The sequence below is a fragment of the Sylvia atricapilla genome, chromosome 3, assembly GCF_009819655.1.
Source record: "Sylvia atricapilla isolate bSylAtr1 chromosome 3, bSylAtr1.pri, whole genome shotgun sequence".
NCBI lineage: Eukaryota > Metazoa > Chordata > Aves > Passeriformes > Sylviidae > Sylvia > Sylvia atricapilla.
The window spans coordinates 77,933,101-77,952,094 of record NC_089142.1 but is presented as its reverse complement, the minus strand read 5'-3'; the positions used below and the strand labels follow the sequence as shown (position 1 = coordinate 77,952,094).

Sequence of the window (18,994 nt, the reverse complement as noted above, 5' to 3'; positions counted from 1 at the left end):
TTTGATTTACTCTTTGTGGCAGCCGTCTGAAGAGGCTTTCTCACGTTGACATGCTGTAATTCCAAATGCAGCGAACTACGTGCAGTCACACTATGTAATTTTAGTCCAGCCTGAAAAAGGATGAAAAGAGGTCTGCTTTGCTGGCAGTAGTGTGAACGCTGTCACACACCTGCATTCAGAGCCTCTGGAAAGAATTCCAAGGTATTCTTCGGAGCATTGCATAACTCAGCTCGGCAAATCTGAAGAGAGGAATGACAGTGGCTTTAGTTGCACACTGTGGTGAGCTGTGACATTGATTAAACATGCACTTGGCACTTGCTGAATAAAGAAGGAGCTACGAGCCACCCTTGCAGACAGTGAGTTGCATAACAATGTGCGATGGCTCTGCTGTTTCATCGTCAGGCCGGGCACATTTTCATCCTGTACCGATGGAGAAAGTGCACGGTGTAAAGAGAAGCAGAGTTAACTGTACTTCGGGGTTTTCTGGGGAAGTGCTGCATGACAAATGGTGACATTAAGGCATTCAAGCTGAAACAGTGTTTCTGCCTTTTGTCTTTTTATGCTTTGTTTGACAGGCAATTGTTTCTATGGGAAACAAATGCTTTTCCTCTTTTATTCGCCGCCCAAAGAATGCAGGTTACCATGTAATTAGTGAAAACACTTTAAAAAAAATCCTGATCTGATTTAATAGGAAGCATCAACACAGTTCTTTTCCTGCTTAAATCAGAGAGGCAATTTTTTCATGTCCAGTTGGAAAGGGGGGAGAACTCTGTAAAGTCTTCTCCTCCCAGTCTCTCCAGATTAAAAAAAAAACCCACGCAATTTTAATAACCTCTGGAAGGAGCTGTGTTTCAAATAATTTTATTCAGTCACTTCGATCTATGAAGACTACCAATGCAATGTGTTTTCATTGGTGTAGCATAGCTTCTTGCTGTGAATGCAGCTGTATTTTAAATAGATCAGAAAACTTGTTTTGTAAAAAATACTTGCAATGCCAAGCATGTCAGAATGCAAATGTACAAAAATGTACTTTTGTGTATGTTTATGAAAAATCAAAATGCAATTAATTAGATTGAGTTTGAACAATGAGAAGGTAACGAAAAACCTTAATCATTTTCCAGAATAGCATATTTTAGGAATTACAAGGCATTGTTTGAAATTCAAACAATGTTGAAAAATCTTTCATAGACTAAGCAGAAGGCAGTAAAATCGTTGTTTTAAACTATTCAATTTTCAACTTAATTTACATTACATTTTTTCTATTATTTTTCCAAAGTGTCTAAGTACATTCGTTAGTTTCTTAGTAATAGACAAAACTGCATATTTTGCATGTGTATTATTTTAATGGTAAATACCATGTTTGAAGTACTGTGAGTTGTATGGTACTTGCATGTGATTTGCCCTCTATTCCAAAAGTTATGTTGCCTCAGTGAAATTGTTTCATTCTAGAAGAATTAACTAATTAGGTTAAATCTCTCCAGCATAGCTTCCTTAGATGGATATTTTCTAATATGTATGTATGGTCATCCCTTTTTCTGAAAACGCTGCTTCATCTTCAGTTGTTCTTGCAATTGCTTTGTGCTTATAAGTCTTGAATGTATTTCTGTATTCATTTAGACCGCTGAGAGATACAAAGATGGGGGAATTTTCACTTGTATATTCTGACCATTCACATTGCTGACAGCCCCTAGCAGTAGCAGAATTTTCAAGCTGCTGTACTGTATTAACCCTCACATGTTCAAAATCAAACTGTTTCCTTTGTGAAGGAGGGAAATTGTCCAGTGTGCATATTTTATTTAAAGATTAATTTTATATTTGCAGCTCCACTGCAAATAACCAGCTAATTCTGATGTACCCACAGAGAGCAGCAAAAAAAATCATGAAACATTTCTTGGCCTGGTTATTACCGTGGTCGAGGTCTCATCGTGGTCTGCTGTTCTTATAATTGCGCTGCAACTGGCGCTTCGGTGGCTACGGTGAACCCTGGCAAACAAATCTGTCTGGGCTGCCTTTGCACACAGGTGAGGAGCAGAGATGCCTCCTGCACAGTGATTCAGATGCAGTGTTTGCTGTGGGCTGATGGCGTTTCTCTCTCACATCCTGCCATTGCATTGGTATGCGTGTCCGTGTGGGCATGACGTGAATGGGTTTGGGAAACAGATCCAGCCGAAAATAAATCTCCAGCACAACACAGTAAGGAGGATGGGAAAGTAGCTGCTTAAGCTGTCAGTGGTGGCAAAGAGTTGCTGTTTGAGCAGAAGCAAATAAAGGTTGTCAGACTTAACATTTGTCAGTTATAGTAAACTCAAGGAATTCATCCATGTTTGGTGGAAGCTGGCATTTACAAATAACTTCCTTATAGCTACAATGCATCTCCAGTGTGAAGAGAAGATTTCACGCAAGATTTCTCACATGAGTGAAGTGAGCAATGTAGGTTGATTAGAAAAGGCCTTGATTTATCCTCAATACTCACTCTTTGGAAAGATGGGGGGGATGCTTTATGTTTTGTGTAAAATAACATGAAGAGTCTGGGAGTACATTTTATACATGTCAGTAATAAATAAATCCACCTGTTTTGAGGTAAACTTTACATGGCTATATAGTATTTGGAGTTTGGACACTGGTATCCAAAAACATCCTAAATTTAATTCTGTTACTTCCATCTAGGAAGAGCTTTCAAGCACTTAGTAAGACTTTGGCAACTCCTCAGTGACTGATTTATGTGGTATTCGGAGAGCAGGACAGATTTGGTTGATTAGAGGTCAATGTGTTCATTACCACTGAAGTCACTTCTATTGCATGGGAATAGACCTTAGGCAATACAAAGGTGTGTCACATTTTAAAGACATTCATACTTCAGAGGAAGATGCCAAGCTATCTTGTAAAAACTCCATGGTATAAATTCAGCAATTTACAGTCTTGATCCTTCCATGACCATCATTTTCCTGCTGTACACTACAGCTACGAGTAATGTGGTACACCCAGAGCATTACAATTGCAAAAGAAGCAAGTTGCATGTGTGTGTTTTGTTTTTCCTCATGTATTTTTATGAATTTAGAATTTGGATGTTTGCGTATGCTAGATTATTCTATATGCTGTGTTTTTTCATTAAAATAGCATGTTTTGATTCAGATAATGTCTAGACTTAGAAGTATATTTAGGTTAAAGTGCTGTAATGAAATCCAAAAGATCAATTGTCCACGAAGATTGTTTTCCCGTGTAGGTGTTCTGAATTTTCCCCGAGATGCAGGAAAGTACTTGAAATGAGGTAGCACAGGTATTCTGTAGAGTAATGTATTCTAGTTTTCTTCTCCAACAATCTCCACAAACTTCCCTTTATGAGGTCTGACAGTTTTTCAGTTAAATTGCAGAACAATAGAGCAATGTTGTATCTCTTGGGAGATGGAGTAGTATGCACAAATTAAGATGAACTGGTTGGCTTAGCATAAGCAAGAAGTGGATAGCCACATTCCTTTTTCTTCTTTATTTTTTTTAATTTCTTTTTTATTTCCTCTCTCCTGATAACATAAATACTGTTTTCTTTGTGGGAGCTGTTAGCCTATTTTTATGATACAGATTGATGTGTGATGCCCTTGAGTCAGCAGTGATAGGCATGGCAAGGTTTCAAAGTTGGTTTTTTTTTACTCTTCTGCTGAAAGAAGAGGAAGAACTCAGGTCCTCCATCTGAAGCAACACAAGTTATTTTTAGCTTTCTTACTATTCTGTTTTGTGGCTTTTACATGTATTTCAGCTCAGCGTTGACTTGATTTTGGCACTTCAGCTATAACACTTCTTGTTTTCCTTCTGACTGAGGAACTTCATTGTCTTTTCACTGTTGTCTGGGGGTTTTCCTGATTTTGTAACTTAGATTCTGACCCAGAATACCCTTGGAAAAATTCAGAATTCTCTTATAACTAACTACAGGAGTTTCTCCAGTCAGTTTCCACCTGTCGTTTTCGCTTAGCAAAAATGTTCTTGTTCCAGTCTCTCCCTCTTGCTCTGAAATAGTTCTGCAGTAAGAAGTCAATTAAATGGAGTGAAGTAGTACCAATTCTTCTGCCACAACCCTTTCAACACCAGCTTCTCTTGCTCATTCTCTTGCTCATCCAGCTCAGTTTCTGTGATTGTTGTCAGAATGGACAGAATGGACACCACAATTTTGTCAAGAAAAGTGCTAAGTTTGACAGTTGAGTAGAAGTTCCGAAAAAAAAAGCCTTTGGAAGGTGTCACGTGACATGTCATGTATTTGTTTGTTTAAATCACTGTCTTCATGTACTGAAGCAATTCAGAAGTTGGTGATTGATGAATGTTCCTTAGTTAGAGGTGAGGATTTCAGCCCCAGCTGTGTGGGGTGACCTTCTGACACTGGGCAGTCTTCATTTTTCTCTTCTTTCCTTATATCAAAAAGAATCTCTTGTATGGGTGTTGTACTTTCATAAAGTACTTTAGTAACTTTTAGAGTGCTTCAGTTCTGATTCAGTGCTGTTCTTTGCAGCTCAAGAGGGGTTTTTTAATCCAAGATGGCAGGTTTTTGGGACTGTTCCTTCACAATGTTTGAATGTAGGCTTCATGCTTCTGTAGCAGTATTTTCAAGCATCAGTTTTTTGAGTTCTCATCTTCATAAATTTTGGTGTGTTAGAGGAGTCCAGTCAGTGAATATCAAGTCCTTACTGGGCAAACGCAGGAGAAGCAGTGTACTGAGAACTGATTGTAGTCCAGGAGGGTGACTGTCTGGGAGCTGCGGTACTACACCAGCAACTTCTTTCACCAAAGTCCTTAAAGCGTCATACCATCTGAGAAAGAACACATCTTGTCTGAGTTTTCAGATGACTGACCTTGAAAAACAAAACAAACCTGGAGATAACTGCACTCCCAGCATCTGTTACATGTTTCTTTCCTCTGTTTTGTCGTCTTTATTTGGAAATAGTTTCAGAATAAGAGGATGAAATTATTAGCCCACAAAACCTCTTATTTCCTATTGCAAGAGAATATGAATATATGCTTGTATTTTCAAAGCATTTAAAGTAGCAGGCTGTTTTCTAGTAGATACTGCTTTTGAGTTAAAACTGTAACAGATTTTTTTTTTAAATGTCAAAACTGATTATACGTTTGACTGGTTAATAATATAAAAGATTTATGAAAGAACAAATTATAAATTTGTAGTTTCAGCTCTACCATGTTACAGAAATTTGTTGTAATTTATAAGTAGTAATTACGTATTGAAACATCATGGCATTAAAATATTTGAAAATTAAAAACCTGGTTGTTACAAGAAACTAAGCAGCTTAGATTTGATTTGTAATTGGGTACTGGATTGCATGACAGATAAAGCACTTGGTCTTGTCAAGACTGAGGCTTGCTATAAAGAGCTCATTGGAGGTATTTTTTTTCAACAAATTGGTATTTAGCAAAGTTCACTAAGACACTGCACCTTTGCTTCGGTCTTTATCTGTTCCTGTACTGTACATTGTTTTATATGGCTTTTAAACATAAATTCGTGAACTGGCAGATCTTCATTGATTTTTTTCAGCTGGTGGTATATTTTGCAGCTGCTTGTACAGATCATACCTCAGACTAGCTTGTGACCTCTGGCCCCCCTCACTTGATCATAGTGAAATAATGTGCTTTTTAAATTTTCCAGAAGAAAAGGATTTTCATGGCTAATACACTCAAAAAATATCAATTGAGAAATAGCAGGAATAAAGACAAGATTTCAGTGGGGCTTTTCATATCCCGCGTAGTTCCTCCTTCTGCTTCTCACCCACATATTTTTTGTCCTGCTGCCTAAATGAGTATTTTGCTCTGGAATCAAGAGTGGAGTGGAGTTTTTGTCTGTCAGTTTCTTTTTATGAGGCTTAAATAACAGAAGTTTTTCTGGTTGATGACTAAGCTTCTGAAAGTGCTTTACAGGACAGTCCTGAAAACCTAAATAAACAAGATTTCTTTCTCATCAGGGACCACTGTGAATTTCTGGACCTTTGTGATTATAGGATAGTATGACTGTCTTGAAAGCTTGAGCAACAGACTGTTTATGTATCTGTATCTGCCTGCCAAGGACCTGTTATTTTTTACTATTCCCCTTTGGATCCACTTAAACATAACTCTTCTGGTACTAAGCAGAGATATACTTTTTTGACAGACATTTATGCCTTGCACTCCACTGTATAATATGTCTTAGGTAAAAGGAAACTAAACCATGGTGTTTGCCATCCTGCCTCCTGCAGATGAGTTACCTTTCTTAATAAGCTTTCAGGAGAAATACAGTTAGATGCTGATCCTTGAAACAAGGATGTATAAAAACTAACAAATCATACATGAGATGCAGCTAGCGTTCCTTACATTCCTGAAATTGGTTCCTGTATGCTTACTTTTAATTGTTCACTTGAGAAATAAAAGGCCTGGCTCATTGTCTTCAAAAGTGTTTGGGTTTGGCCATGAGTGTTCAGTGAAATTCCCTCTGCCAGTAGACTGTCACCATCTTGTGATGGCTGTTTAGTTGTGGGAAGACAGTGCAGGCTACTGCCCTGACTGTTCGAGGCACAAGGCAGTGAAGTTCCGTGTGGAGGAAGCCTGTCCTTAGGCTTTTCTGGGCCGTTTCTCTCATTGCTAAGACCCCAGGAGGGTTTCACCCAGGAATTCCCTTTTTCCTTCCATCAGCTGGAAGCCAACACTGCTAGATGTATCCCTGGTCATAGGAGAAGCCTGGGAGTCTGTGAGTACTGGATTGGTTTCTTCTCTGAGGGTAATTGGTAAAGGTGTTGGTAAAGCCAGCCCTTTAAAATTGGAGATACCAGACTGCCTCTTTCAAAATTTTCAGAATAAATATTACCAGTCCTACCATTTTTTCCTATTTTACTTAAGTTAGACAGTACATCTCGGGTGGTTTCATTTAGACTTGGTAATTATCACGGGGAATATGAGGGCTCGATGTCTGAAATAGATTGCTCTGCAGTGCCACATGCTACAAACATTCACAGATTTTACTGGAGCTGTTAAGAGTTGATTGTAAAAATTATGCCTCGTTACCAACAGGCTCAGTCTTTTTTGAAAAGAGAATATGACTTCAAGGAGAATGTGACACCACACTACATGTCCTACAGTTCCAAATTATATAGCAGAAAACATCCAATGTGCTTTTTTTTCCTTTTTAACTCTTGTGCCTTTCTGGTAAGATACAGTAACTACTAACAGGACACAAATGTTTTAAGGTACACAAGAGACCTCTGAAAGAACTGTAAGTAATACATTTTCAATTTCTTGTGTTTTTCCATATTAGTAGCTTTCCCAAGTAGTGGCAGTACAATTAGATAAGCTGCTAAAAATTTCCTAACTAAAGAAACTAACAATCCCTTTCTGTTCATGTGCAGAGCAGATTGCTACGGTTTGACCTAGACATTTTTGCTTTGGTTTTCCTGAGAGCATGCTCACTGTACTTTCAGGGAAGAGTTTTGTCAGCTGGGGTGTGTAACTCGATGTGCATTTGAAGAACTTACTGAGGTGAGGGCTGGCTTTCATTTTCAGCAGTTGAAAAACTTACTTATTTAGTCAGGTGATAGGTTTTCATTTTCTGGATGATAATATCCTCAGTTGTCATTTATTTCTTTAGTGTTCTTTTTTTCTCTGCTCGTTTTGAAAATAAAATATTGTAAATGTATCTGTCACTTCCCATATTGTTATGCAGACACTTCCCACTCATAGTATTTCCTTTCTTACTATCCTCTGAGGGTGTTCTTAGTCCTGAGTACAAATCCAAGGAAATGGATCTCTGTGGTTGAAGGAATTAGTCTGTGGCAAATTATTCCAACTCAAAGTACAGTTTGTTACGACAGTATTTGTATCTTCTTGTCCTCTCTAAAGGACATCAAGATAATGCAGCTCATTAACAAAAGAATATTGTATTTTATTTTGAGTTATTTTTTGTTGTTCTGCTATAACATAATGGAGGATGATCCATTTTAATAAGTGGTGCAGGAACTTGCATGAGGTTGCATGGAAGGTGAAAATTCTCCTATTCCACAAGTCTTAGAGATGATTCTTCCTATCATATATTAGTTTGGTTGATGTATTTACCACATAAGAGCTATGTGCAGTCTAAGGCACTTTGAATATGCTGTGAATGCAAAGGGTTGCCTTTCGTTTAACTTGGTCTCAAGGAAGCTGTTAGGCCTTAACTTTTCATCATGCTCTTTGTGTGTTCACTACAAGCCCATCTTGGCATTTAAAGGTCCAACTATTCTCTGAAAAATACACTGGAGTGATAAAAGTTCTGTTTTGCATATGCACAGCAGCTCTGCTGTCTTGGCCAGGCGAAATAATTAGATATTTAATGTAGAATGAGATGTTTAAATAGTCTCCTTTCTATCCCCTGAGGATGTGATAGGTGTGCTCACACATATGGAAAAATAAAGCACAGGAATTGCACATCCTTTCATTCCAGTAACAGTCTTGGTATCCTCTGCTGACAGAGCAGAAGACCCAAGTCTTGGCCTTTTTCCATCTGCTGAAGTAATGGTTTAGAAACACTCCACAACTTCATTATCTAATTTTGAATTTCTGTATCTATTTCTGCAACATGTGCAATGAAATGGCAGATTTCCATCTTATTTTCAATTCCTATCTTATTCTAAGATACTAGTGACTGTTTTATGGCCTGGAAGAGGTAATGCTTAGACTGAGGACCTTTTCAAGGTGGCTGCTTGCCCACTCCTCTGCCAGAAATAGTGAAATCACTATTTCCTCCTCCATTGCAGGGATGATGAAAGCCAGTTTAACTTCTATAAAATCCACGTTCTAAGGGTAGTCATACCTTTTCTTTCATCTCTGTGTAGGGCTGCACACTTAAAACACTTGACATGACATGATAAGCAAGCTTCCACCTCCTTATGTATTTTGAACTTTTTTTTACTTTTTTAAGGGTTTGTCTGCAGAATATTTACATCTTGTATTTTTCTCTGCAGAAAATATTTTTCTTACTTTCCTAAATGGAAGACTAATTTGACACTTCTAGCTTACCTTTATTATTAGATTTATTTCAGTACATCGACCGCAACTAGAAATCACTGGTCCTTTCTATCTTACTAAATGCCACAGTGGGTTGTATTGGCAATAAGGTTTTTCTTCATCACTTGACCAGGCAAGCAACTATTTCTCATGCAGTCTCTGAATGCCTGTCTTTATATGTGTCTTTCTTTACATTTTTCATATGTTTTTAAAAATATTTTTCTTTTATTTATGTCTTTCTCTATATTATTCTTTATTTATTTGATAATATAGAACATTCCTGGAGCATTGATGCTTCCTTACACTTGTTTTCTAGATATTGATGCAGACATGATTTGGTTAGAGCTTTATGTTTTAATTGTATTCCTCCAATTTTGTTGATTTTAAGAAGAGGTAATGGGTAAATCCAGCTTTCTTTCAGAGGAGAGATTATTAAAAGTTGTAATGGGGTTGGATCCCATGGCAGTATGTGCTTACTCTTCTGTGTTTTACACACAGCATTTCTACACTGATCCATGCTGGGCCATTTTTAAAATCAAACAAAACCAACGAATACACAATCTTGCATTTTTAGATTTCATGAATTATTCTTACTTGCTGATGTATTCCCAAGCCCCATATAAGATTGCTCTGTAGCCTCCAAGAAGAATGTCTCCATTACCTGACCAGCTTTCCAGGTTTGTTTGGAGTTCTGTTTAATGGCAGAGAGTGATCCTTAGTGGATTCCATTATGAGGCACTAGAGTGTGGCATTAAATAGTAGTATCTCCAAAAGTGGGAATCATGCATAGCTTTTGTAATCACTTATGCTTTAAGAGCTCAGTTTGGTTTTCATGTCTTTTGTACTGTTTGGGTTTCTTTTTCCCATCCTTTCAAATGCAGGAAATTGTGTCTTGTTTATTCAAGTGTACACATTGGCCTTAATGAAGTAATGCCTTACACTTTTTCTGGCAAAGGGTTTTTTCTAGTTTCAGGGATACATGTGTGAAAAGTGGTGTTTGACTTGACTTGTAACAGAACTTTCCTGAAAATACTCAATTCCATCAAAATCAAATGTTCTTTAAAAAATAAGCAAAGCAGAAATGGTTAAGAGCAGTAGTTTTGAGCCTCATTACTGCCCTATGGATGACTGGCTGGCTTCCCTGAGCAGTGCATTTTGCCTGTCTAATTGAGCAGTTTTCCTTTCCTATTGCAGTTACACTTTTTTTTTTCCCCAAGTTTCCTAGAACACACAGTAATAGCAGTGCCAAGACAGACCAAGGTTGTTAGGCTGCCACTTTATCACCAATAGTGGACAATAACAGGGACAATATAGAGATGAGGCTGACATGCAGATGCTTCTTTGGTATTGCTACTATGTTGCCAAGGGTGGTGTCCCCTCATTTATTAGCCCATGATGGCCTGTTCTTACATCAATTTACCCAATTACTTTTGAACCTGTGATAATATTTACTACCCTGACATTTAGTGCTAAGCTTTTGCAAACCTTAAAAGTGATGTATTGTGTAGCGTGTGTTCTTGTACAAATGGCACTATTTCTTCTAATGGTGTGCCCGTTCCTTTGAATGTATTGATCGGTCCAATTCTACTCACTTTTTTTACCACTCATAATTCAAAAGCAATGTCTCTATGATACCCTTCATTAGTCAGTGAGGCTGCAATGTCTTTATTTCATTTCAGAAAGTGCAGCAGCTCATTCTGTACCTTGCATTGTTTAGTCACCCTTCTCACTCTTTTCCAGGTCTGTCCCATCTCTTTGATAAAAGGGGGAAATGCACATGGTGTTGAGGTGATATTAATGATTGAATGCAGTCTCAATAATTATGTTACAATTTATCTTCAGCTTTTCTAACATTTGACCTGATATTTTCTGACTGCTAATGGGCTCAGTGCTGACATCAGAAGAACAAAATTTTCAAGTTGTATCTGAAAAATAATAGTAATGATTTGGGGCATGACACTGTGCCCACTAAATTCAGAAGCCCACCCTTCTTGTGCTTTTTTACTCTGACATGGGCTTTGTGATTCATGGCCTGTAAGAGTGCTTAACCCCTTTCTCCTGCTTCATTATTTAAGGGATGAGTCCCTCCTGATGTAATTTTTTCTAATACTGAAAACAGTACTGTGAAAACGCTGGTGTTTTTCCTATTTTAAAATAAGTGAAGAAAAAGTCAAGCTAATTAAATTACTACAAGATGGCAATATTTGGAAAGCTTTTGTTTTATTTTTACCCAGAGGCTAATGTTTTCTTAGAGATCCGATTTTGAACTGCTCTGTGGGCAATCTCTTTTCCTATCAAAGCAGAGCAGAACACAGCGTGTTAATTAGGCCTATTATAAAAGAGGCTTGCCCTGGGTTGATTCTGCAACAGAAAATCAAGAGGCAGCAGAGCATGACGCATTTGGAACCGACACTATTGCCTGCAGCAGGGACTGCATTCATAGATCATTTGTTTGCAAAGATGCAGCGAAGGGGGGCTGAAGAAGGGCTCCAGTTTTAAAATATTTAGCAAACGGGTGTGGAAAGACAGAGTGCCTCATGCTTGTACTCATGCTTGGCCATGTATGTGGCCACAAGACTGTGTCTTCTGGAGGTTTTAATTAAAAATACAAAATGAGTGTTTCCTTTGTGTGGTTGGGGGTTTTTTTTGAGCAGCGGTGTTCATAGCAGCTGAGAGTCTTTAATATGATAATGAGATCGTGAAGCCGTTGGTTTGATCCTGGGTATGGGGTTTAGGTTTGTGAATAACATACTGAGACATCAAAAAAGTGTTCTCACTAATTACTAACTATGTTTTAGAAATGGTGTAAAATTAGCACAACTTTCCAATCTTACTTTTAATTTATTTGGAGGCTAAAAAAGCATGACATAAAAAAGAAAAATGTAGTGCCAGGTGAATGTGGTACTGCAGTCGAGGTCTTAACTTTGGTCTTAAAGTTTAACTTTAAGGGTAATAAGAATGTCTTATTTTACTTTTAGCTTCTTAAGCTTATGATCCCATGTCTTCTGAACTTTATTACTACGAAAGAAAAAAATTGGTCACTGAGAATACATAGGTATTTTCTTGCGGCTTTTGAAGGGGAGGTTTGAATATACTGCAGTAAATTTTGTGCATTTGTGCATGATAGGAATAGAACAGTTTTATAATATAGTTACTCTACATAACTTGTGGTTTTCTATCACATTGCTTAAAACTAAGCAGGATTAGATGGCTACTTTAGGATGAGTATTTAAGAAACATAAATCATTCATCTTCTCAGGAAGATAAAACATCTTACTGAAATAGATCCAAAACAAAATAAGAAAGGAGATTTGGAGGCATCTCTTGGGTCACTGGAAACTTTATCCAATGCGAGAAGGAGGCCTCCCTTATATTTCTGGGGTTTCCATATTGGTTCTTTCCCAAACATGTTTTTCTTTTCAGCTACTTCCTTTTAATTGATCATTCCTGATCATCTCTCTCATATTTGCAGTGGTAGATCTCTTTGAGAAAAGAAATAAAAGGACTGTAGTTTTGGAAGAATTTCCAGTGATGCCTTCTGCTGTGGCTGCCAGCACAGCCTTCTTTCCTTGAACAAAGGCAGGACATCAGTCATGTGTATTGGTATGAAGTAAAACGAGATTGTACAGAGTAAAAATAGTCATACATCTGTGGGCCTCTAAAAAAACTGAAATTCACTAAGTCCTTAAATAATGAGTGCAGAAAATGAGAAGCTAAGTACAGGAGAGAGATTGAGAGTGTATATGGACAGCTTTTCTCAGAGCACAGGAGCAAGGAGGGTCTGAATCAGGCAGTGTCATAGCTGTAAAACTGGTAAAGGTGTTGATTTATTCTTTTTCCTCAAGTGTCTGTTCGGGGATTTTTTTTTTGACATCAAGTTCATAGGCTCCTTTGGGGTAGGAATTCCTAATATAGTCACAGTGAGGATTACAATGGGGAAGACCTTGACATTAGATGCAAGTAAATTAGAACCTTTCATCATTTTCTTACAAATTATTCTTCTGTATTTGTCTCTTTAATTTCCTGTAAGGTGTGAAGTTTTTTTTATATAATGCATATGCTATATTAATAGTTTGCATCATTTTAGAATAAATGTGCATATTCATTGTGATGTTTTAAATATGCTTTGCAATGGAAATAATCTTATTCATAGCCAGTTAAGTTGAACTGAGGATGTTAAATCAATTGCAAAAAAATTTATTGGTGTTCAGTACTGTCTATTTAATGGGCCATTAGGCCTGGCTATTCTTTGTTTGAGTATTGTATAATATTAAAAGAAAGCAAAGGAGTATTAGACTCAGTTGGGTCATTATCTTGCAACAGATATATATAAAATTTAAGGTGATAACCTTGATACTGTGAAACTACCTGCCCTCATATGCTTTTTCATTATATTAAGGTTGTGATTGCATATGTCTAGTCTTAGATATTTCTGAGAAATAGATCTATATTAGTGATGAACAAATAGTTTGTGGAAAGTAATTGAAACGTTCTGAAATCACACATGACCTCTAAATGTTAATCAGTTGCTTGCCAGGAATAGGTAGGCATAGGTTAAAAGTTCTCAAAAATACCTAAAAGATGCTGAGGCATGTGAAAGACTGCAGTTTTCAAAGGACAGGATGCTTAGCAGTTCGTGAAACTCAAGACTTACTAACACAATTTCAGTCATACTCCTTTTCCTTCCCAAATCAGACTGATTGTTACTAGCGTATAGGGGGATTTTGTTTAATGAAATCTCTATTTTTTTATCTATTTAGCCTTCATTCAGCGTCTTTCTAAATTGCAAATATTGTGACAAGAGACTAGCTGAATTGTAGTGATTCAGGTAAAACTTGACCTTTATTACCAAAAGGAATGGTAAGAGTACAGTGAGACCTTATGCCCCTAAACCATGAGATGTTTTCCAGATGTTTGTCATCTCTACCTATCTTAGCAAATGGCAGTGACCTTGCTGAGATTTCTGCTTTTCATAAGTGCAACAGAATAAATTTAGACCTGAGGTGCTTTTCTGATGTGAATTGTGAGTGAATTTGTACGCTGCCTGTTGCCCGTGAACTTCCTTGCTAATTTTCATGGACAGCAAACATTGACCTGTTTTTTTTTAATATGTCCACTCATGATTGCCTAATTAATAAAACAAAGATGGTGATAAAAATGCTATTCTTAAGTTGTGTGTGGTACCACTGGCATTCCAGCCTTTAACAGCACTGCTGTCCTCATCTGGCCACCGCCCATGGTGCTGTTTCCCTGCTGTTCTCTGTCACCTCCTGCCCTGCTCTGTCACCCTGGGCTGTCACAGCGAGGGGCCGTGGTGGTGTCCTGCAGCTGCCTGCTCATGCTCCAGGTTCAGGTGCGGTTTTTAGCCTGTGCTCTGCTTCATGCTCTGCTGGTTGAACTGGTTAACTGCTGGTGTAGCCCAGAGGTGAGACCTTGATGTGTATTTACTCAGTGCACATGGCAGGCTGTGGGGGAAGCAGCTTAGGTCAGGTGGTGCAGAAGCCAGTTCTCAGCTCTGGTTTTGGAGCCTTCTCTGAAACACCAGTGTTGTTGCCGGGCAGACTGATCCTGACAGCCCTGGTTAAGGCAGACAAGGAAGCAGGATAAAACCTGAGTGCAAATCCCTGCCTTGAGTCTAGAAATTAAATAATTTAATCTTTTCTTTTGATGGAAGTATGTGTTATATAGTAATCATTGGAAGAAGTGCTGAGGAAACCCAGCAGAAGTTCAGGTGGGCTCTCTGGGGCTGCAATTCTGTTCGAGAATCAACAAGGGAGAGCTTCTGAACAGGTCTGTGGTGCTGAGAGCTGAACATTCCTCAGCACTTCACTGACCCACAGAATCAGGGAGCACCAACAGCATAAAAATGGACAGATGTGACAGACACCACAGCTGGTGTTAGCCTGACAGCCAGGACAATCTGAGTGTGGGAGACTGAGAGCCCCAAACTGAGCGCTGTGTAAAAGGTATCTGTCATTATCTAGCAACTGTTTTGTCCTTGGGATAACAGACACTCCTGGGTAATATATCCATCTGTCACTTTTACAAAGCCAAGAATTTTCATCTCCCATTTTCATTTTCTTAGGAATTCTGTGTATTTGCAGTTTGGTGTGCTTACATGCATGCCCACATAAATCAAAGGCTGTTGGTGCCTTCTTACACAACCGAAGTACCCATGTAAAAAGATTCTGATTTATTAAATATGTCCTAATAGTATTCAAGTTATAGCTCTAGTAAGCGCAAAAGTATTTGTTTCTGCTTCGTGGTGTGTTAGATTTTTTTTTCCTATAAGAGAAACTATCATATTTAATTCAGGTGAAGTGTTATGATACACCTTCATTGCTCAATTGAGTCAGACCAAAAGTGTTGAATATGTTCCCAAGGGAGAGCATACTTTGAAGAATACAGTGGTTTACTTTTAACACTTGTTCTTCACTGAAGTTTATATTTGCTTGAAATCCAAATCGTTGGCATCTTAGTTGGCCAGATACCTCTAAGCAGTCAAAAAGTTCCACTGCCTCTATTTGATGAAGATAGGCTTCTTTTATTTGCAGTTTTGTATTTTATGTTAATAATGTTTGTAGTAGTTAAATTCAATTCCCTTAAAGGACTTTGTTACAGAATGAAAATAATTTTTATTATAAACCTGTGTCATTTATATTTATATTTCTGAAATAAATAATGATATCTGAAGGAAGCACTTATTTCAGAAATCCCAACTAAATGTGCTGCAAACACTAAAAGGAGTGAGGATGCTGATGGAGTGTGAATGACTGAAGTTCTGTTTGTAATGCTGCTGGACTTATTAAGCCTCTCTCAGTCTAGAAAATTGCTGTTAGGACGTCTGTAGTTGCAGCTGGTCACACCAGGAAGAGGTGGACAGGTTAGCAAAGAGTAGGTCTGTGCCATGGGTGTAATGTACAAAAGAGTATCCTGTTGTCCTAGTGGCTTAAACATAGTGGCTTAAAAATTACATGGAGCTCGACAAACTGCTCAAGTCTTCTTCACCTCTTTCGGAAAGCTGTATCTGCAGGAAGCATACACTATAATCAGCTTGGCACTCTTTCAACTGAAAGCAAAGTAGACACAGGGGGTAGGTGAACTGCCAGATAAAGATAATAAACAGTAATTTGCCAATTTTGGGTTCTTTCCATCATAGTTTTCTGATACTTATCTAGGTATCCAGTCTTGATGAACATTTTGAGGATTTAGATTGGGGATGGAAGGGAGTTCAGGCATTTTGGACAGAAATATACACTTGCATGAGTCACAATTCTTAGTAAGTATAATAAAGGAGAAAAATAGAGTAAAACACATAATGGTACCAAAAATTGAGTTTCACAGAGTCTGGCATTAAGGTAAAAGAAATTAGTAGTTGTTCCCTAAAGGTTGTTTAAATTGAAGCCAAGTGAATGCATTTCATTTGCTTCACGTGGGAACTATTGCAAAGCAGTGCAAGTGAGTTGGATCTGCTAAAACCAGAAATCTCTCCCATGTCTCTGGAAAACATTTCCACTTTAAAGTTATGTCGGTTCAGTTCCCTTCATGACGGTAATTTTGAACTTAACTATCCATTTAGCAAAGGAGAGGGCAAGCCAGCATTGAAGGGTTTGAAATTATGTATTCTGGTCTCATGAAAATTTCATGGTTAAAATAAATAAATAAAAGCTTTCCAGAGTGAAATGCTGTGGTTATCTAAGAGGTCATATCTCTCCCTCACTCACTATCCTCATAATAAACAGCTATTGATTAAATTGAGGAGCCACTTGGTCTTTAGCACTACAGGTGGGAGGTGGTTTTTGGCCAGGGCTACACTATGGTAGGACATATTTTATGCTTGCCCTTTTTTCACCGCCCTCCTTTTTTTATGTTGTTTTGGTTTTGTTTTTTAAATCCACACATCATCAGATCTATATGTGTTTATTTTTACGTATTGTGGGGATTTTTTTGTGGGCAACCATTCTTCGCTAGAGACTGAGCCTAAAAAATGGAGGCATATATATTTTTATAAATATATATAGAGAGAGGTAAGAATCAACAGATAATTGAAACTTGTTTTCTTAATGCCAGTGTTTAAATTCAGTTTGCTTTAGATATATGGAGTATTTTGACATGTGTTATTTTTAGAGCCATGATATCAGGCCTGGCAGATTAATACTCTGTTTTGGTAAATTTTCTTCCTGTTCAATAGCACTTCACCCAGTTAAGAGTTTGTGCCATTGTAATAGATTCAAAAGATAAATAGCAAGCTATTGATCAAAGAACTCCTGGCAGAGATAAATCCATCCTTAAACCTGCATAAACTGGCTTGTTGCATTTAGCTTGGCTATTTATACTGCCCCATCGTCCTGTATTTAGAGCTAAGGGTTTTGTGACAGGAGTTGAAAGTCTGTGATCTGCTTTAGCTTGGAGGATGAGATGTGCTAAATGAAACATTAAAGAGTTCTTCTGTGCTTTGTTCTGTCCTAATGCAAGTTGTCAGGGGCTTTTTGTTGTCTGGGGTTTTTTGCTGGAAAAAGAATAAATTTATTTTATCATAAACTCAGTCATTTGTGAATACTTTAAACTAGAGCAAATATCTTGTGCAGTTAGGTTAAAAATAGCATATCCTAGGGACAGAGGAAGCAGCTGTGTTAAAGTATCTGCCTATTGCTACATTTTCAGGATTTCTGTTAATGATACGAAGTCAGTTGAAATGACATCCATTACATATTTGTCCAAACAAGTGGAGAAGAAAAATAAACAATGTGGTGCTAGAGAATCCATTAGAATTGTGTATCTCTGCCTGTCTTACCTAGTCAGAGGAGTTGATATCTATATTCTACCCACAGTTACTTCTGTAACACATGTATATCACACTGAAAAGCACCAAGACAGTGAGGTTTGCCTGCCTAATAAATGTTCTTACTCATCTTTACAGTTTCGTGGTTCATATATATACAGAAAAAATTGCATGCTCTGAAGGAGACATAATGGTTTTTGAAACGATCTTTCATCATGGAAAGAAGCAAAACGGGACTTCTATTAAGTAGATAACTTCATTCGTTTAAGAACCATAAGTATTTTTGCAATAATGCAGAGAAATTTTCCCAAAAGGAGATTACTCCTCCTGGGTGAAGTGAAAGTTTTATTAATGTTTATGTTGTTAGATTCAGCAATGCTACTCTACTACACCATAGGTTATAGTTTTTCCTCCATAGGTTTTTGTTTACAGTTACTGTCAGCATACAATTTGAGCCAGGACTGTATATTAAGGTGTTAGAAACTAATATAGATACTATGTGGTAATCCTGTTCGATACCTTGTTAGCTCTTTTGTTAACCTTTGTTTCCCAAGTATCTTGTAAATTTCTTTCTGTACAGGTCCATAACAACACAAATTAAAAATGGCAATTACAAAGTACTGTATTTTACCATTACACTTCATTAGTATTTTAGTAATCACTAAAATCTAGCTTTTCTATTTAAACTATCTATCCTAGGAGTGGAAGTGTCTCCAGTGTTAGTAAATCCTGTAAACTGCTTGTCTCCCGTAGTGTTGGATATGGCTCGACACGTTCCCCTGTACCGAGCTCTGCTGGAATTGCTCCGTGCTATTGCCTCTTGCACATCGATGGTGCCCTTACTGCTTCCTCTGTCAGGAGAAAGTAGTGAAGAGGAGGAAGAGCAGTTGGAGTCACAAGCTTCTGTTGGGACCTTGTTGGCTAAAATGAAGACCTGTGTAGATACTTACACCAACCGACTGAGGTAAGCACTTTTATCAGCCCTGTCCTTCATTTAAACTACTGTGTGCTTGTGCTTTAGGAATGCTGTTCCCTAACTTAGTGCTTCCACTGAGACACCCCAAACCATACTGCCCCTTCCTGGCTCCTACCTTCCCCTCTCCCTGTGGTGGGCTGGAGAGGAGAATTAGAGGCCCAAAAGGTAAAAATCACAGGTTGAGATAAGAATCATTTACTGGAAGCATCAGTGAGATAAGAGAACAAACAGCAACA

General features: G+C 37.9%; 1 protein-coding gene across 4 annotated transcripts in view; it reads left to right on the top strand.

The window, feature by feature from the left end:
- The window catches only part of LOC136359341 (baculoviral IAP repeat-containing protein 6), a 175,252-nt gene that overhangs the window by 134,423 nt on the left and 21,835 nt on the right, over nucleotides 1–18,994 (top strand). For all 4 annotated transcript variants that reach the window (XM_066315910.1, XM_066315909.1, XM_066315908.1 and 1 more), the window contains exon 66: nucleotides 18,536–18,746. In XM_066315910.1, the coding sequence (XP_066172007.1) occupies nucleotides 18,536–18,746 (211 nt within the window). The remainder of the gene's footprint in view (nucleotides 1–18,535; nucleotides 18,747–18,994) is intronic.